The following is a 26270-nucleotide window of genomic DNA, read 5'->3' as shown; positions in this document are numbered from 1 at the left end:
GTCCCACCCCAGGCAGAAACCGCCGCTGAGGGGCTCGGCGCCGTTACAGTCAAGGCCGCCTACCGTGCCTCTGAGCAGAAGCTGCGGGTAGAGCTGCTCAGCGCCTCCAACCTCCTTCCCCTGGACTCGAATGGTGAGTGGAGGCTGCCCACTGCCCACTCCCCATGTTCCCACTCTGGTCTGCGTCCTTGGTGGTTCTGCTCGCCTAGCGGTACACCTGGTACACTTCCAGGAGGGGGCAGTGCTGCTGAGCCAGGCACTGCTGCACAGGTGGGCATCAGATGGGGGCTGGGGTATCCTTGGCCAACATGTCCCTCGGCCACGTGCTAGGCTCCAGCGATCCCTTTGTCCAGCTGACGTTGGAGCCCAGGCACGAGTTCCCTGAGCTGGCCCCCCGGGAGACCCAAAAACACAAGAAGGACCTTCACCCGCTGTTTGATGAGACCTTTGAATTGTGAGTAGGTCCCACCCCCGCTGCCCTTCCCCAGCCCTGCACCCACCTCAGGGCTGCTTCTCTCAGCTGGGGCAGGAGTTCCCCTGAGATCGCATTTGGGTCCCAGGGAGACAGCTAGGATATCTGCCAGCACAGGCCTCAGACCTGCTCCCCGAGATATTCTTCCAGATGAGCTCGTGGCTGGAGGCTGCCAGCAGCTCCAGGTCCCTCTGCAGGGCCTGGGGAAGGGGCACAGTTGAGAGGAGGTGGATGGGACTGTTGGGGGTGGGGGGAAGACTACCACCTTAGACTGAGAGGCTTGCTTCCAGGGTTGTCCCTGAGGTCTTTGGTTCCCCACAACAGGCGGGCCTGGGGATGCACAACCCCCTGGTTTAAAGCATCAGCCCATGGTCACAGCAGGTGTCAGCATGTAGCTGGAGATATGCCAGGCTGACAGCTGACTTCCTGGTCTTAATCCTCATCAGTCGGTGGCCTGTTTCTCCCAGCCCCGGCCTGTCCTCGAGAAGGGGGGAGGGCAGTGGCAGTGTGTGGGGCAGGCAGCTGAGTTCTGCTCTGTCCCCTGCTCAGCCTGGTGCCTGCTGAGCCGTGCCAGAAGGATGGGGCATGCCTCCTGCTTACGGTGCTGGACCACGACACGCTGGGGGCTGATGACCTGGAAGGGGAAGCCTTCCTGCCCCTGCTCTCAGTACCAGGCCTGACTGGGACCGAGGAACCTGGCGAGGTGCCTCAAACCCGCCTGCCCCTCACTTATCCGGCACCAAACGGTAGGCTTGAGCAGTAGAGCAGGGTGGCGGCTAGGAGGCTGAGTGTGGGGCCTGGCCCAGCAGCTGGGGTGCAGGGGAGGAGCTGTCTGTGAAGGCTCAGGCAGGCGCCCCGCCCCCGAGAGAGCTGAAGGTGGGGTCAGGGAAACTCCCCGGGGAAGCTTACGGAGCCAGTGTGGCAACCTGTGTTGCTGAGTAGTTCTCTCCGTCTAAGTGAGAGAGCAGTGAAACTTAAGCTAGGCCAAATGCGGTGTGACTTCCTGGCAGGGCAAGGTCACCAACACATCTACCCAGAGAGAGGCCGGATCTCTCTGACTGGGGGCACATCCTTGCAAAGCGTTCCTCAAGCTTGCTGTCAGGAATAGGTCACGTATTTGAGCACTTACTAGGAGCCAGTTCTAAGCGCTTCACATGAACTTTTTCAATGCTTACGGCTGAGTGTGGGGCCTGGTCTGGTATTTTTATCACTGCTCTTTTACAGATGAGTTAGCTGAGACACAAAGAGGTTCACTAGCTAGTGTAAGGTTCTCATATAAAAAGTTAATAGTTGCAACCTCAGGCACATCTCACCCTCCTGAACTGTATTCGGGTCAGGGTGTCTGGGCCGGTGCCATTGTGCCAGAGATGGGGAACAGGTCTCCGGTCTTGTCGGTCAGGATGTCTTATGAGCTTGGCTGGTGCGGGTCCACCACTACTTTCCAGGTAGGGTGGAGAATGGGGCAGTGCTGTGTCCCCTGCCATTACGTCTCCTCGAGTCTGACCTGCAAATGCCTCTTTGCAGGGGATCCAATTCTGCAGTTGTTGGAGAGCCGGAAGGGTGATCGCGAGGCCCAGGTGTTTGTGAGGCAGCGGCGACAGCGAGCCAAGCAGGCCTCCCAGCACCCCCCACGGCCAGGGCAGTAACAGTGGAGGTTAGGGACAGGCTTTCATGGGAGGTCTGGGGTGTCCCCCATCACAGAGCAGCCCTCCAAACTGGCCTCACTCCAGAAGGGCCCTGCCAGTATGGGGATCCCTAGCATGCCCTGTGGTCCTCCTGCCGGAGAGGGGTCCCTGGTGATGGGGCACCACTAGCAATATTTCTATTCCTCCCTCCTTTCCTCCAGCCCTGGACTCAGTGTTCTCAGCCAAATTCCAGCACCAGGGGGAGGGGAGGCAGCTCTCTGCATCTCCTGCCCCTGCTCCCCGCTCTGGGAAAAGCAGCTCTGGCAGAGCAGAGCAGGGTCTCAGCCATCTGTCTCCATGTGTGCCTATTCCTGCCATTTGCAGGGGCAGGGGGCAGGCTCCCTTGGGGCCAGGGCTGTGGGCACACAGCCTGATGGGGGAGAGGACCCTGCCAAAGATGAGGCTACAGCTGCCCTGGAGGGGAGGGATGCTGCCATAATGAAGGGAGCCTTGGTCCTCTCCTGCTGCCAGCACCAAGCTGAGCCTAAAGCCAGGGACCTTCTGGCTCTTAAGGGGTGAGGAGTGGCAGACAGTGGGAGTGGCACAGAGGGGAGCAAAAGACAAGACAGCTTGGTTAGTCATGTCTGTTGAGGACATCTCCCTTGGGCAGTACCTGCCACTTAGAAACGTTCTTAGCAAAAAAAAACCCAATCCATCACTTAGGAAACACACTGTTGGCCTGCACTGGGGCCCAGATTAGTCAGAACATGCAAACCCCCTGTTCAGCCTTCAGGAGACCTTGAGCTTCCCCACCACCACCCTGGGGCCTAAGCCCACTCGTCATGTTACAGAGCAGGGAGACAGGTGCAGAGATAGCTGATGCTGGTATTTTGGCCAAGGTCTTCACACACAATGCTACCAGGCCCATCAGTTTTTGTGGCTGCTGCCCAGCCAGGGCCTGACATTCCAGGGGAAGCTCGCTGAGTGGGGAGCCTCCAAGGGGTGCAGGCTGAGGCCGAGTGGCTGCCCTGAACAGCAGGGCTTCGAGGGGTAGGATCCCAGCCCTGGGGAAATAGCCTGAGAGCTTGGAGTCAGACAGGTCTACCTGTCATTCTAGCTGTGAAACCCTGGCTGGGTCACTTAACCTCTCTGAGCGTGTACAACTACCATGGCGGGGCAGGAGGTCAGATAAGATCATCCCCAAGTCTCCTTTCAGCTTTGAACCACTGAAACCCCCCGAACGCCCACTGGGTGTTTTTTCTCACATGCACCTAACAGGTCAGCTAAGAGCAGGGCAGGGAGGTGGTGGCCCCATGGCTGGGACCCTCACCTCTCAGGGCCAGGAAGGCACGATACTCCTCTGGGACCCCCCTTTCTTTTAATGCTTTTATGAGAAGGCACAGTCTGTTCCTCTGGGGAACAGCTAGAGGCGCTGTTGTCTTTCGGAAAAGTGACATCAGTTGCAGCTGATGACAGAGGTGGGCAGGAAGAGCTGTGGGGCCTGGGAGGTCTGTGTGTCCAGGGCTGAAGGTGCCCACCTCAGCAACCCCAGCCAGCCGGGCACAGAGCACTCCAGGTCTGTCTAGAAGCCTGGAGCCCCCTTTGGGCCTGGATGGTCCCAGGGAGTGGCCGGAACAGCCAGGCTGGCCCACTCACCATTCAGAAGCCCTCCCGGGGGCCCCACTCCCCCTCACCATGTAAACAAGCTACCACTGCAAGTTCATATTTTATTTCCAATAGGTTTGGAGCTTTGTTTTTTGCATTTTTATAAAAAAAAGTTTTCACTTAATTCATTGAAAGCCCTTTCGTGCTGGGCCCGAGGAGGGGGATGCTGGGCTGGGACCACACCCTTCCTAGCCCTCTTGCCCCTACCCCAGGCCCCCAGTGCTGGGACCGGGGTGGCTTCCCTCCACCCGCTCTGCCCTCCCGCCCCTGCTGCATCTCTCTGTACAGAACAATTTTTAAAATGGAAGCTAAGACACAATATACATTGGACAGGCACACACACATGCACACGGGCGTCTGCTCCAAAAAGGGGCAGGACGTCAGCTGCACTCGGAGAGCACCAAGGAATGCATATGGAGCCCCTCCTGGCGAGGAGGGCAGGGTCGGAGCCCTGCCTTGGTCCTCACAGTCCCCATCTCCTCCCCACCAACTGCCCTGCTAGCTGCCAGAGGGAGGGGGTAGATAGCATGGAGGGCCGTGCCGGGTGGGAGGGACAGCGGAGGGCAGTGCCAGTAGGTGGCCCTGGGACCAGGAAGGCTGCTCTGGGCGCCCAGAGGGAGAGGACTGAGGTGGACTCCTGGCCTCAGAAACCTGAGGTTCTTAGAACTCCCTGGCTGTGCCCCTCAAGGAGCTTCAAGGCCCCAGGGTTGGGAGTGGGGCTGACACTGCAGCTCTGGCCTGCTAGCCCTCACCGAGCACACACTTGGTACACCCAGGAGCTGGGCCGGCTTGGCCCTCAGCACACTACCTCAGGCCTCACGGCTGGGAGCCAGGTCTGCCCCCAGGCCTGCACCCCGCTGGCTCTCACCCTGGGTTGGGGAGGTGGGTGAGCAGGGTCTGCCCTGAAGGCTTGTCCCCTACCCTCGGCCCCTTATAGCTTCCCACCCTTCCCTGCTCAGGCCCCAAGAAGTTAAAAATAGTTAATTCCTACATAAAAAAGAGAAACAGATTCCCTGCCAAAGGCTGGTAGGAGAAGAAGGGACTTTGTCTCTGCAGTGGGAAAGGTAGAGAGAGTGGGCAGGGGAGGACTGCAAAATAGTTTTTTCTTTTAAAAAGTGCTTGGTAAGTCTTTTAAAGTGTGTGTCTATATCTATGTACAGATATACACACAGACACTGTTCACACACTGGCCGCCCACACATACCTGCACACATACAGAAATGCATACATATATAGAATCATATACATATACATACATACATACATACATACATATATATATATATATATTTATATATATATATACTTTAAAAAGTCCCAGGTGAGAAGATCTGAGCCAGGCCGGGGCCAGGCCTGCAGGGTCACGACTGGAGGGTGTGAGCCAGGCCAGGCTGGCAGACAGGGCACTCGCTGCCCTCAGCACAGAGCCCACACAGCACGGCATGTTGGCATGGCAGCACTGCTCGGTTCTGCTCCTGACACTTAAGGCATTTCACCGACTGCATGTGGAACACAGCCTACGGGGAAAGTGACACCTCAGTCACTGGCCGGCCTCCGTTTGATGGAAAGAGACCAGGAGCCGCCTCTGCTCTCACTTCAGCTCCCTTGGGACGAGGACAGAGGTGCAGAGTCAGCGTGTGCTCACAGCCCCCAGCTGACAAGTGGGAGGGCAGGGCTCTGACTGCTGGAGGCTCTTAACTTCCGCCTCTGCGGCTCTGATCTGGACAGGCTTTCTGTTGCCCAAAGGCTTCTGCCTCTCATCTCATTCTATCTACAGTTACCCTGGGTCCCTAAACAAAAACAGTGGGGCCTGGAGAGGACAGTGTTGTGTTTGAGGTTACATGGCCTCATGGTTACGGGCCTGGCTGCCAAATGCCCATCAAAAGGAAATGCTCTTTCCACTGTGCCATGCTGCCCTGGGGACCTAGCAGGGCACCTAGGAACGCAGAGTAGCCCTGGGGACCTAACCATTCTGGAATGTCTGCTAGTATATGCAGAGCTCATGGGAGGAGAAGCCATCAGGATGCAACTTCAGGCCCAGGCGTACGGTGCAGCTCAGGTCAGTACCTGCCCTCAGAAGTGCCAGGAGGGGCACCGACACTATCCAACTCCAGCCCTCTCACCTGCTTGGGGTAATGTTCTCTTCCTAGACCCCCTCCAGCATGCCAGCATTCTGTGTTGGTCCAGCTGCTACGCAGAGGCTCAGAGGAGGGTGGCTGGCCGTGGACCCGTCAGAGTTCAAGCACTGGCTAAGGCCACTGTCCACCCCAACCCGATGTTCCCCTGACCTCCGGGGCTGACCTTGTCCACTTGCTCCAGGTGCGCCCGCAGCCGCTTCTGGAGGGAGTAGAGCGTGGAGAGGGGGAGGGCCTGCAGGTCAGAGAAGGCGGGCAGGGCCTGCGGGTCGGGGCCCGAGTGCAGCCGCTCCAGCTCCTCCTGCAGCTCCTTCACCTGACCCTCCAGCGCATCCCGCTGCTCCCGGGCCAGCTCACACTCGGCGCCTGCGGCGCTGGCCCGCTCGCCAGCCTCCTCAGCCTCCTTCTTCCAGGCATCACAAGCCTGCGGGCCCAACATTCAGCACCTCAGCACGAGGGTCCCTGCCCCCTGCCCCCTGTCCAGGAGCCTGCGTGGGCCAGGTGGCCGGGTCAGCTGTGTGGGGAAGGGGGCGGGGGGTGCTGAGCCCAAAAGAGCAGCAGGAAGAGTCAGGCTTCCTGGCCGGCACCTCCAGGGGCAGACAGGATGTGGCTGGACAGAGGGCCCTCTCCGAACCTAGAGTCCTGGACCTGGCGCCCTGGAGATCAAGGCTTCTGGCGAGAGGCCAGTGGTATACTGTGGACCTAGACCAAAGAAGCCACTCACAGCGGGAGTTCCAGGCCTGTGACACCGGCCCCCCCACCGCTCCGACTGTCAAGGCAAACGCCTTGGGGAGTTTCCTGAGGGGCAGAGAGTGAACAAAACTTCCTGCTGTTCTCCAGGACTCCGGCCCTCCCCGACCCCTGCACCTGCTCCGTGTAAGATGAACTCAGGCTAGATGCCACCGGGCCCTGGGGAATGCCAGTGGAAGTGGGGCCCAGTACCTGCTTGGCCTGCTTCCAGGATTCCTCCCACTGCTTGATGGTGCCGTTAGCTTCATCCAGCTCTTGCCGAAGTCGGGCCAGCTCAGCAGCCCCAGGCCCCGACAGGAAAGCAGGGGAAGTGCCCGGGGAGAAGCTTCCAGAGGCAAAATGCTCCCAAATGCTGCTGTTCATCCCGTTCAGACCTGCCCCAAGAGGGAAGGAACATCAGAGCCCTGCAGGGCTTTGGGCCCTGGCCCTGTCCAGTGCTGCCTGGGACTTCAAGGGGCTATGCCAGGCTCCAGTAATGTCGGGCTGGGGAATTTCACAGGGACGTGTAGGAACCCTGGCTGAGTCAGACCTACTGCAGTGTCACCTGCTGCTTATCAGCTGCCATTTCACATCTGAGTCTCAGCATCCTCATCTGTAAAGTGGGTTCCCATCAAAGGCCTCATGGTGATTCAGGGGACTTGGGAAGTACTGAGGGCAGCAGTCTGTGATCATGACTTGACTTTAAAGCCAGAGGGAGAGGAGCCTTTTTACACCCTGGTGTGAGGCGCACAGGAGATTTGGGAGGAAAGACATGGGCCAGAGCCCCTCAGAGACTTTTATCTCCCAGATTCAGAAAGAGCTCAGGGAGCCCTGGGTCTGTTCCCCTTGTTTTATGATAAGGAAACGGAGATAAAATGTGTTGCCAAGAACCACACAAACAAAGTGGACTGGCGTCTGACTCCAAAGGCCGCCTCTGTCCAACAGGCCAAGCTGCACGCCCACCCACACGCCCACCCACTTGCTCACCCACTCATTCAACAGATGCTATACTAATACCATGTGCTCCTGGCTCTGTGGCCCTCAGGGAAGCCCCTACCTTCCAGAGAGGGAGTCATATCTACTTCTGGCCTCATTTTGCCCACACATACCATTCTAATGACTTCTTTCTTAACCTGTAACCCAGCCAAAATGTTCCAGAACCAAATGGACTTAAGTTCGTTCTCCAAGCAACACAAACACACCTACAATATAAGAGACAGTGCCATCCCGTGTGGAGATGGTATGGTGGGTGAGGTGATCCACCCTGTCCCAGAGGCAGGGACTCAGGATCGCTACACTGACAGGACGCAGTCCCAGCAGCTGGCTCTGCCCATACCTCTCCTCCACACTCAGGTGGCATTTCCCCTCTTAGACAGGAGCCACTACCTCTGAGAAGGCCCTCTTGACTACGTTCTAGCTAGGTCCCCTCTAGAATTCTGGGTCACAGCACTCAGACCTATGATCTAATGTCTGTGCACCTCTGCCTTTTCTGCTAGACCATAGCTCCCTGTCAGAAATTGATTCTATAAAACTCTGCTCATTACATGGGGAAGGAATAATGTGCTTCCACTAAGAGCTATAGTTGAGATGCCTCCAAAATATGGGGCAAGTCAAACAAATGTGACACTAAGCATCGGAAGCTGACAGCATCAACATAAAACAGAACAGCCACCTTCAAACTGGAAAGGTGCTAAGAGATCAATGTACTGCCCTGACCTCCGGGGTGAGATTAGGGAAGGTCCCAAACCTGGTCAGAGCAGCAAAGGGTGACTCAGAGGTTTAGGCTCAGTGTGACCAGGATGCCCAGCACCCCTGGGGGAGGAAGGCTAAGCAGCTGCTGTGTATTGAGAGGCAGTGGGTCGGGTACTGTGCCTAGGGTTTTCAATCTGTTACCTAGTGAATGTTCCCAGCAGCCCTCACACAGGAGACGAGCTCCCTGGTGGTGGAGGCTGCAGGACTCCATGCCATGCTCCTAACCAGTACGATTTGATGGCCCCCCAGAACCCCTGGTCTACATGATTCTAGTTCTGTGTTCGGCAAACAGCCTTCAGGGTGGAGCTGGGTCTCCCTGGAGCCTCTGCTTGCCAGGAAGGCCACCTGGAGCCCGGGGTGAACCTGTTCAGACTTTCCTCTTGCCCTCCTGTGACACTGGCTTTTGAGCCCACCTCTGAGAGCTCCGGGTGACTGGGCAGAAATACCACGCTGGCACGAAGAGACCTAGGCCCTGGCAACCCTGAGGGCACTGCTTTTCCTCGTGCAAGACCCTGTGCACATCATTTATTTACTTATTTATTTCACTGGACCCATACCACCACCTTACGAGGTGAGTGCTGCCATCATGCCCACTTTACAGCAGAAGAAACCAAGGCAGAGAGGCTGTCCCTCATCTAGGTTCACACAGCTAAGGTAATCACAGAGCAAGAGACCCGACTCACCTCCACACCCAGAGTGCCTGCCCTGAGCCCCGCTCTGCACTGCCTCTAGCTGTGGCCATGGTGGCCGAAGGCACTTGCCAAAGTCTGTGATCCTGCCCCAGGTCTCAAGAGAGCCACACAACCCTCTTACCCAAAGATCCATGTGATGCAGAGGTCCCCAAAAATGCATTTTCCGACTGGCTCAGGTGGCCCTGGGGCTGTTGCAGGAAATGTGAGGAGAGGCTGACGGGAGGGGATGGGGATGCTGAGTGGAAGGAGGCAGAGCTACCCAAGGAGCCAGGGATGTTCACGGGTGCAGAACTCTGCAGCAAACTGCCACCTGCAAGAGAGGCCCAGGAGGGGCGGCCAAGTGAGGGCAGGGCTGGCCGCTGGGAGCCACCCAAGCAGAGCACTGCTCACCCGCCCACCATGCGCGCCCCTGTACCACCCTGCCTTCCCACTGCTTAATACCAATTGTGATGCTGCCTGGGTGAGGCACAGTGCTGTTGTCAAAAGTCTTCTCCAGGGCAGCCACCCCAAACTCATTCAGGTCCAAGTCGTCCAGGGCAGACTCTGGGGACAGAGCAGTCAGGGGTGAGGCTCCCAGCCTCCTGAGGGGCCGTGCAACCCCGGGGCTCTGGGCCCGGCTGCCCCGGCTGCCCCTTGCTGCCCTTCTCCAGCGCGTCACACTCATGCTCAGTCCCACCGGAACCAGGCTCTCTCAAGCCTCTGCCTGTGCCAGGGATGCTCCTCTAACAGTGCTGTCTGCTCAGCCAAGTGCAGCTCAAATGGCTCTCCTTTTTGAAGCTTTCTGTGACACTTCCAGGGAGGATCGAGTCTCAATCCAAGGTCCCTGCCTCTGACAGAGACCTTGTCTCCTGATGTTACAGCTCATATGTCTCACCCCTGAGCTGAGGGAAAGCAGGACTCTGGGCCTTCAGTGGCCAACAGGTGCTTGACAAAGGTCCCCTGCTCTCTGCTGAACTGGACTGAGGGACAGTGTCCCTCGCTGACAGCAGGAATAACTTGTCTTCATCTCTGTCACCTCAGGGCCTACAGTAGGACCTGGCACAAAGTTGCGCCCATAAATGACTGCTGAAAGAGAAGGACAGTAGCTCCTAATGACAAAGAGGACAGTTGTGCAGGTTGTTCACAACACAGGAACACCTAGTGAGAGGACGAGCAGGAGCGGAATGATGTGCTGTGAAATGAGAGTGCACTCGTCCAGGAGAAGAGGCATCTCCTTCCGATTTGCACAAGAGCAAACTGGAGGACTATTTGCTCTAAGGGCTCAAGCTAGTCTTGGCCCTGCACCATGGGCTGATTTTTTTTTCCCTTTAGCTCAAAGGGAAAAGGGCCCCAAGTACCCATCCACTGACCATCCCAAAACAGATGTCTCAAGTGGCCAGCATACACACTCCAGAGACCCAGGATCTCTGACTGCACACCCAGTCCTGGGCTTGACAACAGAAATGGTCTAATTACCTATGACCGACTCCACTGTGTCACTGGTTGGGTAGAAGGGCAGAGCATTTGCATTCATGCCAGGGACGCTGCTGGTGCCGGCGGGGCTGGGGGGAGTGGCTGCCAGGCTGGAAGTGATACTAGAAGAGATGCTTGAGGTCAGGGGGCTGCCCACGGGAAGAATGCCCAGCATGTCCTGCAACGAGAGTGAGGAGGAAAGGCCATGGGATGCCCGCCCACAGAGGTCATGGCCAGGGGCTGGAGACAGGCTGGGTGGGGCAGAAGGAACTATGTGCCCCCAGCTCTCGTGCGGCTGCCCCCGTGCCCAGATGGGGCCCACCCACTTGACACCTTGTTGAGAGGCTGGAGATGGAGGTGTGGCTTGGAGGCTGTAGGGCCCACTCACCCCTTAAGCCCTGCAGTGGGGAAGGGAGAAGTGAGTCCAGCGCCTGGCACAGTACAGTTGCTCCATAAACACTTTTAAACTGAGTGATGAGTAAGTCCAGGAGGTAAGGGGCTCCAGGGCCTGAACCCCACCCCCTCTGGCTTTAGGCCTACAACCCTCAGTCTGTGGGGAAAGCAATGCCCCCATTTCCCTAAAGCCCCCTGGGCCTACCCTATGCCCAGCAGGTGCCAGGAAGGAGGAAGGAGCTGAGAGCTCTATACCTGTTTAGGCTGAAGCAGAGGCTGCTCTTGACTCCTGGGCTCTAGTGAGTGGGGTTTTAACTTGGCCTGAGAGACAGAAGTCAGGGAGCAGGAGATGAACGTGGTGCTAAGGAGGGCCCCCGAGTCCAGGGGTCCTCCCAAACATTAATCTGCCAGGCTGAGGCTGCAGGCACCAGAGAGCAGGAAGATGCCGGACACCTGTCACGCAATCCCACTTCACCCACGGGGCCCTGCGCTGCCCCCCCCGACCTTCCTCCTTTCCCTACTCGAGGCTCCTCTCCCTGGTGACCCCAAGCCTCAGGTTAGCCTAGTTAAGGACCCCTCTGTCCTTCTCCCCAAGGCCTGGCACTTCATCAAGGCAGCACAGGGCAGGGAAAAGACTGGACATTGGGTCAGAGGACCAAGGAGAGGGTCCCTTCTCCTCTAGTAACTGGCTCCGTACACTGGGTGAGGCGCTCGGCCCCTCTGGCCTTCCTGTCTTCGTCTGTAAAATGGGACAGCCTTACGAGCTCCGCTCAGTCTTGAAGAGGGCCTCCTCGTCCCGTCAAGCTCCCCGTAGCTAGGCCAGCCCTCCAGGGCTTCTCCTGCCCCATGCAGAAGGCTAACCTCACTGGGCTGCCTCTCTCATCCCTTACCTGGCATTTGAAATTTTTCAGGTACTCAGCTCCCACCTGGTCTTCCCTCTCGAAGCCAGGAGCCTTTTTATAGCTGCCAGGGGCAAGGCCAGACTCCCCAGGGAAGACAATGCCTTCCAGGTTCGGGGGCTTCCTGATGGAGCCCGGAGGGGAGCCACACAGGTTAGATGGGCTGCCTAGGCTGCTGTTTCTACAGAGGAGCTGCAGAGAAGGGAGGGAGTGGACCAGTGGGCAAAATGCCCATCCTCCATTCCCTCCTCAGAGGGTGGTGATTCTTCAGCAAAGGGCTCAGTTCCACTTTTATCTGCAATGGTCAGCAACCACCACCCAGGGACCCCAAATCTCCTGAGGGAATTGTGTGTATGGGGTGTGTGACAGGTGGCTTTGTCCCTTCTACCAGCTCTTCCAAGACTCCAGGGACACAGCTCCCCAGCCCTCACCAGATTTTGATAGAGAAAAGAACCCTGGGACAGAAAGGGCAGAATCCCTTGGCCTGAGGCCAGACACCAGGGCCTCCTTCCCAGGCACAGGCTGAGAGGGTATAGAGGGTATGGTGAGCAAGTGAGACAGATGTTGGCTCCTGGGTAGGCACAGTGCCCACCCACCCCCTGAACAGGCACGTACAGCACTGAGGTCAGGGGCATGCGGGCTGGAGGGGCTCACGGGCACCGAGTCTCCGGCAGCAGATGGCATGTACAAGACAGGGCCCGGCTGAGTGGGGCTGGTCACAGCTGAGGAAGGCTGTAGGTCATCACTTAGGGATGGCTCTGCAAAAGACGGGGGCAGGGTGTCAGCAGGCTCCCGAGCCAGCTCTGTCCCTCCAAAAATGTATCTGGGTCTCTTTCAAAGGAGACCATGCATCCGCCTACAAAGGGAAGGCTCCTATCTTATTTCTACTAATACCATGTACTACACATTTGCTAGAAGCCAGGTGATTAGTATTAATGGTGAATCTTCACAATGACTGGGAGATACAATATCAAGGTCTCCATTTTACAGATAAGGAAACTGAGGCTCAAAAAGGGAAGGTGAACCTCCCAAGGTGACAGAGCTAGGGAACAGAAGAGCTAGGGTTTGAGCCCCAGTGGGCATGACCCCAAAGCCGGAGCCATTAGTCATCCCTCTGTGCAGCCCCAACTGGGGGTCCCAATGCCACCACCGGGAACCACCTGTGTCGAACGCTGCCCGCCTCAGGCTCTCAGCTGATTTTGCACTCTAACCTCAAAGACGAGGCCAGAGCCTGGGAAGAAGTTAAGGAAAACTAGAGCAGCAGCTTGGGGTAGACACCAGTTCTGAGTTCCATCTCTGAGATTGGCAGGGCTGACCTGGAGGGCGGGTGGGATGAGAGCTACGCTGTCCAGCGTTTAGCTATGAGCTACGCGGGTTGTTCAGCACTTGGAACATGGCTGGCCTGAACTGAAATGTGCTAAAGCTATTCAAATGTGCACCAGGGTTCAAAGATTTAGTTTGAAAAGGAAAGCATCTTGGTAACTTTTTATATTATTTTCCAAATAATGTCATTTTATATTGGGTTAAATAAAAATATAGTTAAAATTAATTTAACCTGTTTCTTTTGCTTCTTTTCCCATGTGGTTACTAGAAAATCTAAAATGATGTAACAGAGGAGTTACATTGTTTTGACTGAGTGTAGTTCAATCAGCAAAGCAGAGTGCCGTGTTCAGTTAGGGGTGTCTGCCCCAGGTGTGGCGCAGGACGGCCGCCGGGATCTGCCTTGCTGGCTCCGGAGGGCGCCTCACCCCGCCTGGGACTGTGAGTGCCTGACCAGGAGCGCAGTCCCTGCTCTGTCACGACCTTGGAAGCTCCAGGGCTTTGAGGCCAGCTCCAGAGATGTGGGGGCGGGTGGGTAGGATGCAACTTCCAGTAGGGATAGAACCTGCTGCTGGCTGACAGATGAGGGGCATTCCCTTGACTGAGCCTGAGCAGAGGGAGAAGATGGGGGTCAGTGAGGGGGCAACGGCCCAGGACAATAGGGACAGCATACGTTCTACATGGGCGAAGGCGCAGAAAGGTCCTCGGGGACAGCTGCCCGACTGCTGCATGTCGTTGCACTTGGTGGATTTATAGATCTGCAGGGGCAGAGGAGAGCAGAGGCATGTCAGGCTTAACCAGAAATGGATGCCTTCAGCAATGGCTGGATTAGCCAAGTGATTGCCTTTCTCCTCCCTATTCCATGCCACTTCCCTAGTCTCTCCCTACCAACTTATTCCAACTCCTGAAGCACACTGCCACCCCCATGCCAAAGATGCCCTCCTTTCAGGACCGACCAACCCTGACCCAGCCCTCACAAAGGGATCTTCTCCATGCTGCTCTCCACTCGGGGTCTTGGCTGGGGCTGTGCTCTCCAAGCGTGCCTTTGGGCATTCAAGAAGCCAAGATCACAGGCAGCACCTACCCACCCCAGGGCACCCTGGGTGGGATCTATGTTGGGTCTCACTTCCCACCCTGTTGTCTCTAGCCTGTGTATGTTGGTTTTTGTCCACGTGTCTATCCCAGGGTGTCCCAGGCTCCATGGAACCAAGAGCAGGGACAGCATGTGCCCCTATGTACCCCGCATCAGATCTCAGCATACTGGTATGGGCCAGGGCCACACCAAGGAACCACCGGGCTGGGAAACTACATCAGGGAGGCTGCTGGTACCCCAGGTTCTGATCTGGAACAAGCAGCTCGAAGGGGCTTTCTTATTTTGCATATCCTGTTGTCACTGGATTGTAAACACTGCAAGCAGAGTAAAACCCCGAATGGCCAGGTCACCATGCCCAGCCCATGCCTTCCCTGTCAGGAGGCCTGGGGGAAACGACATTGGAAGCAGGGGGCTGCTTGGTGAATGTGGGCTCAGAACAAGGGAAGTTGCCAAATTAGGGTACAGGGATTCTTTAGGCACTGCCTGGTAAGGAGCCTGTGGCTACAAATCCCTCTTCCTAAAAAAGGATCTATTAAGCCACCCACACCCTTGAAGGGCCTCAGGCCCTGCTCCCAGGCCCACCTCTGGGTGGAACTGCTGCTCCGTGCGGGTGTGGCAGTACTGGCAGGCGTCTCCATTCTCGCACTTGCCGGGGTCTCCCCACTCATCCCCATGTTTTACGTTCGGACATGGAGATGACCTGGTCCAGTGGGTGGGTGGGGTCAGATGGATGCAGGAGAGAGATTAGGATCTGGGGGACGTCAACTAGATCCCTGTTCAGGGCCCCTTTCTGGTTTCCCTGCTTTGCACAGCCAGGCTCAGAAATAGAAAAGATCAGCTGCAGACTGAGTGCTTTACCGGGGCCAGAAGCTGGGCTTTGCTTCTTTGGCCCAGCCTGGTTGCATCACCAAGGACAATGTCTTGTCCCTTTCACCAGATCCTCCCAAGCACTATGCAGCCCAAGGAGAATCACACTTCCCCCATGATGGCTTTGCCCTAGGAGATGTCCCATAGATCATCTGACTCAATATCCTCATTTCACGCCAGAGGAGGATCCAGGCGGGCTCCCCATCATTCAGCTTTTCTGTCTCCTCCCTTTGTGCTTGGGCCCTGCAATCCTGTGATTCCCCAGGGCTGGCCTCCCTTAAGAACAATGGAAAAGCCCCCACCACAATCCTGTCGACACCCTTCCCTCCCACGGCTAGCTTGCCTGGCCCAAAGACCTGTATTTGTGTTTCCGGGGGCTCCGCCGCCGGTCCTTGCTGTTGTGGTAGTAGGGGCAGGCATAACCCTGGCGGCACAGCCGAGGGGGCTTCTTGCATGGCTCTGTCTTATAGTTTCCCAGCACGTAAGCAGTTTCTGCACAGGGGCCAGAAGCAGGGGTCAGGTGGGTAGGGTGGGAAAAGGGAAAGGAGAAGCCACTTGGGAAGGGTCCAGGAGCTGAGGCATCTATGGGGGGCAGGAACAGGACCACTGCCTCGTGGGCCAGCAGCCAGACTGAGGCCCAGCACAGAGGCGAGGAGGACCCATCCCTCACTGGAGACTCTCGGAGCTCACATGGTAAGAGGGCATCCTCAGGAAGGCCGAGTACACATGCAGGTGTATTTATGTGCACGCATGAGTACATATGGTGAAAGCCCCGAGGGATTTGGGGGGCCCCTGGGGTGATGGAAGTAGGGCAAGGTGTGTCTGGAGAAACTACCCAGAAGTACCCCTGAATGATGGAGCCATGGTAGCCTGGATTTAAGGTAGGATGAGGGGCGAGCACCTCCCAGCAAGAGGTGGTGGCTTGGGTTGGAGGAGGTGGTAGGTGGTGGTGAGCCAAGTCCTTAAGACAGCTCCAGGCAGGAGAGAGGAGACACGTAGCAGGAGGGGGCGTGTATCAGTGCGGCCACATTTACCTTGCCACCGTGGCTCCTCACTGAGGATTTTTTCTATCATGGCATGGCTGGCAGCCCCAGCTGACTGGCCCTCTGTGCTGCCCTCTACTGTGGTCTGTCCATTCTGCAAGGCCTCCATGGCCTGGAGCTCCCTGGGAGAAGAGGACAGGACAGGACAGAGTGAGCTTGGAGGGGACACGAGGAAGAAGGAACTAGAGTGCCAGCCCTGTACTGTGTATTCCCACCACCTCAGCAGCCAGGCTCCTACCGCAGCCCACGACCATCACCCAGTGAGGCAACCAGCCCACCTGATGTCGTAGACAGGGGAGCGCAGGTCATGGGGGCCGTGGGCAAAAGCACAGTGCAAGCCGTTTTTGGTGCAGTTGCCTTTAGAGTCTGTCTCATGGATGCAGATTCCAGTTTTGTAGTAGCGCAGGTGGTACCTGCGCTCAGTGTCCCCTGTAGTCCTGTGCAGGAACGGGCACCTAAAACACGGCAGTGACAGGGAGGGTCACTTACCTTTGCCCCATGCAGCCTGGGCTACCAGCCCCTGGCCTTTCCCTACCCGATGAAGGCTTGCCCCACGGCCCAGGGGGTGCACTCATGCTGGGTCAAGGAGGCAAGCAGCAAGGAGCCCTGCTGTGCCAACAGAACCACCCCACCCTGCCAGTCGGGCGCTGGAGCCTGACGGGGCCAACAGGGCCTGGCAGTCGCACTGAGGCCTGCTCAGCAGGTGCTCTCCAAGCCTCCTCAGCCAGGGCCTGGCTGGGCTGAAGAGAAGCTCCAGAGGGGGGCAATCCTGGGAGAACAAATGCCGCCCAGATCGGGGTCCTCAGAGAAGTAACAGCATGATCAGCATGTCCCCTATAGCCAAGAGCGACATTAGGCCACGGGAGGGGCCAGCAAGCCTCTGACTTCCGGGAGAAAGAAGTGCCAGGCACAGGGACAATTCAGTGAGTTGCACCCACAGAACCCCAGCAGTGCCTCCCATCACCACCTCTGTAAGGTGACACCAACAAGCAGGGTCAACAAATGGTCCCTCCCAGTGATGTTCCCAGGTTTGCCACCTCCTTAGGTTTGTCGTTTGTATTAGGCTGTCCCTTCACAGAGCTTGTGGTAAAATATTTAGGGTCAGCAAAATGGGGAACTGGAGAGGCTGTCTCTGAACAGCTAGCCTCACTGGGGACTGCATTGGATGGAGTGGGTTGTGGCAGGCTGGGGAAAGGGTCCTTGTGACTGCCGGGGGCCATGACAGAAGGCCTGGGGAGCCACTTTGGTTCAGATATGGCCTTTAGCAGAAAAAAGGCCTATGTAGGGTTTCCCAAAAGTGGGAAAAGGGTAAGAGGCCTCCTACAGAGAATGGGGGGTCTGAGCCCAGGTGCAAGCCACAGGGAAGTGGGCCAGGCTTAGAAGTCCTCCCCAAAGTAGCCTCTGATTCTGCCGGGCCTACTCTTAGGGCACGTGACCCAGGAGACGTGGGCTTCTCTGAGGGCAGGCTGGGAGGCTGAGACTCACTCGTCGCCCTCCGGGCAGAGGCCCGTGGCCTCGTCGTACTTGGTGCAGTAGACGTCGGGGCTGTAGTTGAAGGTGCCGTCCCGACGGCGGACAGACCGGCGGCGTCGCTGGTTCACGAAGTGCCAGTGGAAGCAGGTGTAGGGCCGATGCTGAGTGCATTTGTGTTGCACAAAGAGAGGGCACTGCTCTGTGCGGAACTCCTTCAGGTACCTGTGAGGAGAGTCCCATGCAGGGGTGGGCCAGATCAGAGAGTTTGGCCTCTTGCTTCCCAGCCACCAAGTCCCCTGAGGGCCCTGCTGTGGGGTGCTAATTCCATTGGGACATCAGAAGAGGCCCAGAAAAAAGGCTGGACCTTAGCATTTGGATTTTTTCCAATACCCAGGTCCCAAGCCCAGAATGAAGGGCAGGAAGCGTAGACCACAAGGGCCTTCTGCGTCAGCGGTCTGGCATGGTGGCCAGTGGAGGGCTTAATCAGTGGCTTGGTTCTCTGAGCCCTCCCTGAGGTTTCCTGGCTAGCCACTGATCACAGGCAAAGGGCTACAAACAGGAGCATGAGGAGCCTCCCCAACACTTCGTTTGAGTTCTCTGTTGCCCAAATCTGCTTACCAATTCCTAGAGGCCTCACACCCCAAGAGCAGGGCTGGGCCTCCTGGCTGAGGGATGGGGAGGCTGCTGCATTAGAGCTGAAAGTCTAAGTCACAAGACATCCCCTGGGGCCACTGATAGTTAATTACTGTCCTGTCTGCCTACCCTCTCCCAGAAAGGAAGTACATTTCTTTTTCATCCCCTCAAGCCCTAATAATGCAGGGAACAAATGGCTTAATAGAAGGCATTTGAGACCAGTGAGCAGGAAGACAGTTCTAGAAGGTGCAGAAGGTTGTAAGTAGAAAGGAGTGTGGAGGGAGGAACAATATGACTTGAAGCAACTGTCAGGCTTAGAGCAGTGACTGGAGCTGGAGGGCACAGGACAAAGGCGAGGGTCTAGCTTGTGTGTCTCGTGCCAGAATCCTCTGGGTCTTACTAGTCTGCGAATATGGAAGGTGTGGGGACAGGTACATTCAGGGCTGAGATTTCCTAGATGGGTTTTCTGTAATGCTAAGACAAACGCTGAAAAATCATCCTGGCCTTGAAGTGTGAAGTGTCCAGGTGTGTATACTGGGTGTGGGTGGTGATGGCGGGAAGGAGCTGGGTGCTCCCTGAGGAACACAGAGGGGCATTTAAGAGGCAGTGAAGCTCCCCTAAATAGAGTCCTGCTGTTTATCTGGCATCTAGTCACTGAGCACTAGTCTCGGTACAGGCACCGTGGACACTGATGGGAAGAAACAGGTCCCTGTCCTTAGGAAGCCCACATTTTCAGGGAACAGATACGCCAGCAACAGGCGGAACCAATCTTATGTGAGGAAAAGGTTATGAGGGAAGTTTGCTCAGGGTTCTTTGGGAACCCAGAGTAAGGATCCTTGACCCAGGCTGGGACAGAGGAAGGAGGGAGACAAGAGGAGATGCTAATGAGTGAAGAATACAGGAGGCTGTTTAGGCAAAGGGAACAGTATGAGCTTAGAAAAAGAGTACGTCTCCACATCATTCATCATTAGAAAAATGCAAGCAAAACCACAATGAGATATCACCTCACACCAGTCTTAATGCCCACTATCCAAAAATAGGAAATAACAATGTTGGTGAGGATGTGGACAAATGGGATCCCTCCTATACTGCTGGGGGGGTGTAAATTGGAATACAGTGGAAAGCAGTATGGAGGTTCCTCAAAAAACTAAAAACAAATATCATTCGACCCAGTAATTCCACTTCTAGGAATTTACCCAGAGAAAACAAAATCCCTGATTCAAAAGATATATACAACCCTATGTTTATTGCCACATTATTTACAGTACTCAAGATATGGAAGCAACTTAAGTGTCCATCAATAGATGAATGGATAAAGATGATGTGGTACATTTACACAACAGACTATTTTTCAGCCATAAAAAAGGAAATCTTGCCACTTACAACAACATGGATGGACCTAGAGGGTAGTATGCAAAGTGAAATAAGCCAGGAGGAGAAAGACGAATGATGTCACTATTTGTGGAATATAAAAACAAAGCAAAGCAAAATGAACAGAACAGCAGTAGACTCACAGACACTGAGAAGGGACTGGGTTGCCATGGGGGAGGGGTTGGGAAGGGTGAAGGGGATAAAGGGGCATAAAATTCTCAGTCATAATATTAAGTTGGTCACAGGGATGGTAGTACAGCATGGAGAATATAGCCAATGATTCTATAACATCTTCCTATGCTGACAGTCACTGCACTAGTGGGGGTGAGGACTTAATAATGTGGGTAACTGTTGAACCACTGTGTTGTATATTTGAAACCAATGTAAGATTGTGCTAACAATACATCGATTTAAAAAAATGAAAACAAAACAAAACACCAAGAAAAGATGGACAAAAAAAGAAAGAAAAAAATAAAAAGAGTTATGTCTGGGTCCAAGAGCTACAAGTACCTTTGTGAGATGTTGAGTGGCTAGGAAAGAACTGCAAAGGGGAAATGAGGACAGGTGAGGTGCAGAAGGAACCTAATTTCAGGCTATTATCTCCCAGCCCTATGCACATTCTGAGACACTGGCAGAAGCCTGGTAGACCTCCCAGGGCTGGATGCTCTTCTGTCTCCCCCAGCATTGGACTTCAGTCTTTCTCCTTGTCACCCTCTGTCTGGTTATACAGAAGGCTGCACACCTCATGCTGCACACAGGTAAAAACCTTGGCACTAGCTGGGATGCCCATCCCCTAGACTTCTAGGCTGACCCTCCTCGGCCCTGACTCTGGATGTACTAGGAGACTGACTCAGGAGGTGATAGGTGAGAAATGCAAGGATGAAGCTGAGCCCAGGGCCAGGAGTAGAGAAGAGTCAAGAGTGGTGAGGATTGTCAAATTAAATACAAGATACCCAGTTAAACTGGAATTTCAGATATTTCATGGGACATATGTATACTAAAAAAGGACCCATTATTTGAAATTCCAATCTAACAAGCATCCTGTATTTTATCTTCTAAATCTGGCAACCCTAAGAACTGGTGCCTGTCTGCTTGGTATCAGTGCCTCCATGAAAACCAGGGAGACAGTCAGGGGAAGAACTCTAAGATGTGGTCATCCTGACTCTAGGCAATCTGTCTTTTTGAAGAAAGAGAGGTCCTGGTGAGCCTGCTTCCTTGGGGCAGCCATGTGCACAGTGCTACATGCAGATGCCAGGGCTCCACAAGGGCTACAGTTGGCAGGGATGCCACAGAGAAAGACAGACATAGAGGCAACAAATTACTCATTTAAGCCTCTTCATTTCCATGTCTGCTGCTGTGGCTCAGGGACTTGGTACCTTTTTTTTTTTATATCATTAATGTACAATTACTTGAACATTATGATTACTGGACACCCCCCATCACCAAGTCCCCCCCTACATACCCCATTACAGTCACTGTCCATCAGCGTAGTAAGATGCTATAGAATCATTACTTGTCTTCTCTGAATACTGCCTTTCCCGTACCCCCACACACATTATGTGTGCTAATCATAATGCCCCATTTTCCCCCTTATCCCTCCCTTCCCACCCACCCTCCCCAGTCCCTTTCCCCTTGGTAACTGTTAGTATATTCTTGGGTTCTGTGACCCTGCTGCCACTTGGTACCTTTTAACAAACTGGAATCCTTCCTTCCAGCCTCTCCCCTGTCCAATTTATGCTGCACAGTGCTCATTAGTCTTCCTACAGCCCAAATTTAATTCTCCTTTTTAAAAAAGCCTTCAGTAGCTACCAGTAAGCACCAACTATTCAGCCTGGCATTCCAGCCCCTGTACATCTGGCCCCAATGTGCTTTTCCTGCCTTGTTCCCCTTGATTCTGCTCCATCCCAGCTGGTAGAACTGGAGTCCTTGGTATCTTGTTAACAGAGCCTTAACTTCCCTGCCTTTGCTCACGTGCCCTTCCTTACCTGCAGAAATCTCTGAAGACTGAATTCAACGGTGATGAGTCTTCTGGGGCAACCATCTCCACAAAGCCTTCCTTGGCCTCCACCTATCCTCCCTTCCTGCCCTTGTTCTCAGCTGAGAGTTAACATCTGTAAGTTTTTACAGCATTTTCTTTTGATATTTCTTATAGCCCTTATCCTACATTGCATATTAATATATACATTTTTCTCTACTAGATTATAAAGTCCTTGATGGCAAGCAAGAACCCAGTACAATGACAAAGTTTGCTGAATGAATACAAGAAATAAAAAAAAATCACAGAAAAGGCAAAGTCCACAAAACAATACCAACAGTTTCATGATGCCACCAGCAGGCAAAGCATTGAGACTGGAAGCCTAATCCCATCTCCATGTGAAAAGCACTAGAAAGCAGGAGACGCTGAACCCAGCAGAGAGGGCAGACTGTTGCACTGAAAAGCCCCTCATGAGACGGGGCCAAATGACTGAATCTTAGGCGGGCAGAGAACCCACTTTCAACCAATTATAATCAGATGAGAGAAACTTCTAACATTTTGCTTAAGTCATTAATTGAACTGTACATTCCACTACCCAGGAACCAAAGTGTTTGGTTAGAATTCCCCATTCCCCATCTTCCCCTCCAACCTTGTATAACCAGAATGCACTGCCCAGAAGGCAAGGAGAAAACCGCTTGGAAATCACTCTTCTCTATTTTCATAGATTGAAATGAAACACAAATTTTCAATGGAAATGCACAACTGCTTCTGTAAAGCTCCACTCCATCTTGCCATTTAAAGGCTTGAAATCACACAATCTAAAAAACTAAAGCTGAGACTCACTCTTCAATTCAACCAGCTCAGCTCTCAAGAAACCCAAAAAGTCCTGGTGTCTAACCAAGGAGTGAAGAGCCACCAACCACTTCTCTCCTCCACGATCTGGGGAAGGCATGGGGCCAAAGGACTGAATTCTTCACACTCCCATCTCCCAGGAATACCTGCACTTAAGGATAAAAGCCAATGAAAACAGACTAGCTTCGAATAGCAACCTACTATGGCCAAGATGGGTCAGAAACTATGCAGACCCTGAGTAAATAAGAGCCCTGTCAGAGAGAGCCACACCTTTGGGCAGCAGAAGGCCTGGACAAAGCTTAGAGGGACACTGGCTGGTCAGGGCTTCACCTGGACCACTGAGCAGCACCTTCATGTCTGTCCTGCTGGGGGCTGACTCTCAATCAAAGCCATCTTTCACTCCTTTTTAGGACATCACATTAATTATCCTGTTAATGGTTTACTTACAAATGTTAAAAGATTATTATGAAAGTTAACACGCCCATTTACAAAAAATTTGGAAAAGGGAGAAAAGGACAAAATGACCCTTGATCTCACAGCTAATAATGTTAGCCTTTTGGTACAGTTTCCCAGTATTTTTACAGGTAGAATCATAATAGATCATGTTGCTAAACTGCTTTTAAAAACTTTTCTATAAAAACATTTAAAATCAAATACAAAGCACGTTGTTTTAAAAAATTAAATAATACTTCAATTTATTGGATTTTTCCAAATAATGTTGGACATTTATTGAATGTTTCTCCAAACTCTAAAAACAGCAAAAACCAGGCTTCTTGAAATCTAAATTCAATCACTTACCCACTAAACCAACAGTGATAACACGTAAGGAATTCACAATAAATTCAGTAAATTATTTCACTCTTAAGGAGATACTAAATCAAGTGCTAAACTGCCACCAGCTCAATTTCCAGATAAAACTTTAAGTTTTATTCCAAGTGGTCTCACATAATTGATTTATCAGTTTCTAAGTGTTTTACTCTCTTCTGGGGAGGAGAATGAGAATTTGAACTGAATAAACTAAAAAGTATTAGTGATGACTGTCAGAAAAACTGTCAGTTCAGAGGCCATGGAGTGAAAGGAGCTGGTATTTTAATCCACACCTAGTTCACCACTGCTTCAAGAATAGTTTTAACACAGTCTCACTGTGACGCTAGGCCTGCTGCTAATGACCAACCCCTCCCCCCATAAACTCTAGAGCAGGGTCAGCAAACCTTTTCTGTAAAGGACCAAATAATATTTCAAACCTTTAAGTCCAAGAGGCCAAACTGAGGATACTGTGTAGTACTTACAATAATGAGAGAAAACAAATTTCCACATATTTTTATTGATGAAATTAAAATTGTAACAATAATTGGCTACAATCTTTGGTAGTACAGGTATGCTCTTAAGAATGGATATGGCCGCGGTGGGGACAGAGATAACATTTACAAGGTTAGGGGTCCCTTTCATCAAAATTGATTACAAATGTTCATCTGTTAATGCTGATTCCATAATAATACGACTCTACATATTTCATCTCTGAAAGTTGTCTTTTCACGGAGATACTTCCAAGCGTAGTTACCATTCCACAAGCATGGCTTCCAGTGAGCACATCCCTCTCTCAGAAGACATTCAGGGAATTCTATCAGAATCTTGACATTTGCCTTTTAGTTACTTCCACTTGAAGGTTTCATGTAAACTCCTTAGTTGAACAGATAAATGGATCCTGAAATATGGAAATTTCCTTTGCATTCATATCAAGATGCAAAATCGTTACTACAAGTGTAGTTTGTGTTTGGAAATCGCATCCACAGTAAATTTGTGTAGGAATAGAGAGCTTGCCTTTGTTTTAACTTTGACAGCACAAGAAGTATGTAAGGTAGCTTGACACGACCTTCAACATTAGTTGCTGGAATGACTTTACTGCAATATAAAGGTTTGAATAACACTGATGTTTTGCTTTGTAATTCTAGGAGTAAATTCATTAAGAAACACTATCAAGTCTGCAGCAAAACTAATTTCCAAAGCCACTTAGTGTTAGGTAATAGTGACCGAGAAAGATTCTTCTCATTCAGAAAAATTTCAATCTCATCCCTGAATCTAAAAAACTATAAGGAAATTTTATCACTGCTAAGCCATCAAATTGTTGTACAGTAGGGCATAACAGAATATTCAGCTGTTTCTGACAAAAATTCATGAAACTGATGGTAAAGTCCACAAGGAATGAAGTTTATCACTGATGCTAATGGTTCAATAACAAATGATAGATTCAAATATTTTCTGCAAAGAACCTGCTGATGAGTAACACAATAAATAACCACAGGCTTTAAACATCTTACATTTTCACAAGCTTTGTAGATTTGTCTAATTAAATATTTTTCAACTCCACAAATATTCTTACCATCAACAGCTGTAGCAGGTACTAGCAGATTATACTTCAGGTTGTGCTGAATTAGTATTTTTTGAACTTTTTGAAAATATTCTCAGGCGGAGTTGTTTTAAGCAGACTATTCAGAGGCTAATTTTCAGTCGCTTCAAACGTGGCCAATTCCGTGAATAAACAACAACTAAACAGTAACAGGAGCATCTGTTGACTCATCAAAAACCAAGGAAAACAACACGAAATCATCTGCCTTGTTTTTCTAACTATGGATATTGCTCCCTGTGACCTCAACATTTGGAGAAATTGTTGTTGCCGAAAGGTTGACACTTACACAAGTTTTTTTTCTCCGGACACTTTTCTTCAGCTGCTGCAATCAAACACAATTTAATTAATCCAGTATCAGTAAGGCTTTCCTTGTGTAGCTAACAGCCGCATCGCTCGTAAACTTAGTTCAGTTGCAGCCTCATTTTCATTTCTGTGAAGAAATTCTGCTGGGATGAAACAATCCCTTTATAATTTTTAAATTTTCTGACTGTTGGCTTCCTATGAGTTGGGAATATTGTGAAAACTGCTTAGACTAGTAATGCTGACGGATTCTTTCAGCACAGCTTTTTTGTTAAAGACAGTTTTGCCATCTAATTTGATGACAAGATAATCCACACTCCACTGTGCCCTAAAAACATGACATTCCAAGTCCACTTCTCTCTTCCTCTCTTGTTTTGACATGATAGGTTGGCACTGGTAATAAAGAATAAATAAAACATTGTGGTATGCCGATATGCTATCACTGTGGTTTGTAGGACACTGAACAACAATGCAAAGCACAGAGAGGGCCACTACAGGCTCTGTTACAACTACTAGACTCTACACTTATGATGCAAAAGCAGCCACAGATCGTATGTATATCATGGGTTACAATAAAGCTGCATTTATGTATGCCGAAATTTCAATTTCATGTAATTTTCACGCATGAAATACTGATTCTTTTTCTACCATTAAAACTATAAAAACCATTCATAGCTCATGGGCCATACAAAAGCAGATGGCAGTCTGAATTCAGCATACAAGCCATAGTTTGCAGACCTCTGCTGTGAAGAGCTGGTATTCCCCAACACACCACACCTTCCCTTTACGTCTCCATCTTTTGATCATGTTGTTCCCTGTATCTGGATCACCCTTCTGGCTCTTTCTCTGCATGAGGGTTCCCTGCCCCGGCCCAGTGGTGTTAAATCATCCCCTCTTCCATGTTTCCACTGCTCTGTGTGAATACAGTCAGCACCACAGTTAATTTCAACTGCTTTTTATGCAATCATGTCTATTCACCTTTGTACCCCTACATGGAGCTATGCATAGTAGGTCTTCAAGACATGTTTGTCCAAGGAAAAGCAAAAGTATAAAGCATCCTACGTGGTATAAGCCTGGTCCACAGCAGTGATGTACTAACCCAGGAAAAACAGAGGGAAGTGA

General features: G+C 52.4%; 2 protein-coding genes across 10 annotated transcripts in view; one reads left to right on the top strand and one right to left on the bottom strand.

The window, feature by feature from the left end:
* The window catches only part of UNC13D (unc-13 homolog D), a 35035-nt gene extending 11027 nt beyond the window's left edge, over window positions 1–24008 (top strand). For 3 of the 6 annotated variants that reach the window (XM_057501710.1, XM_057501711.1, XM_057501712.1), the window contains 4 exons: window positions 13–133; window positions 331–454; window positions 1022–1218; window positions 5913–6057. In XM_057501710.1, the coding sequence (XP_057357693.1) occupies window positions 13–133; window positions 331–454; window positions 1022–1218; window positions 5913–6049 (579 nt within the window). In that variant the 3' untranslated portion in view covers window positions 6050–6057. Of the gene's footprint in view, window positions 1–12; window positions 134–330; window positions 455–1021; window positions 1219–1996; window positions 3887–5912; window positions 6058–10090; window positions 10533–21812 lie in introns of those variants that run through there. The other 3 variants (XM_057501713.1, XM_057501714.1, XM_036900230.2) reach the window with 3 other exon arrangements.
* Window positions 3811–26270, bottom strand: part of UNK (unk zinc finger) — a 32107-nt gene continuing 9647 nt past the window's right edge. For 2 of the 4 annotated variants that reach the window (XM_036900256.2, XM_036900253.2), the window contains 15 exons: window positions 17623–17832; window positions 16416–16592; window positions 16129–16259; window positions 15451–15586; window positions 14810–14927; window positions 13808–13892; window positions 12430–12572; window positions 11806–12006; window positions 11171–11236; window positions 10526–10700; window positions 9512–9613; window positions 9192–9380; window positions 6840–7021; window positions 6064–6321; window positions 3811–5279 (listed from right to left, as the gene is read on the bottom strand). In XM_036900256.2, the coding sequence (XP_036756151.1) occupies window positions 5124–5279; window positions 6064–6321; window positions 6840–7021; window positions 9192–9380; window positions 9512–9613; window positions 10526–10700; window positions 11171–11236; window positions 11806–12006; window positions 12430–12572; window positions 13808–13892; window positions 14810–14927; window positions 15451–15586; window positions 16129–16259; window positions 16416–16592; window positions 17623–17832 (2329 nt within the window). In that variant the 3' untranslated portion in view covers window positions 3811–5123. The remainder of the gene's footprint in view (window positions 5280–6063; window positions 6322–6839; window positions 7022–9191; window positions 9381–9511; window positions 9614–10525; window positions 10701–11170; window positions 11237–11805; window positions 12007–12429; window positions 12573–13807; window positions 13893–14809; window positions 14928–15450; window positions 15587–16128; window positions 16260–16415; window positions 16593–17622; window positions 17833–26270) is intronic. The other 2 variants (XM_036900254.2, XM_036900255.2) reach the window with 2 other exon arrangements.

Source organism: Manis pentadactyla, chromosome 4 (genome assembly GCF_030020395.1).
Source record: "Manis pentadactyla isolate mManPen7 chromosome 4, mManPen7.hap1, whole genome shotgun sequence".
NCBI lineage: Eukaryota > Metazoa > Chordata > Mammalia > Pholidota > Manidae > Manis > Manis pentadactyla.
This window is presented reverse-complemented; position numbering and strand designations above follow the sequence as displayed.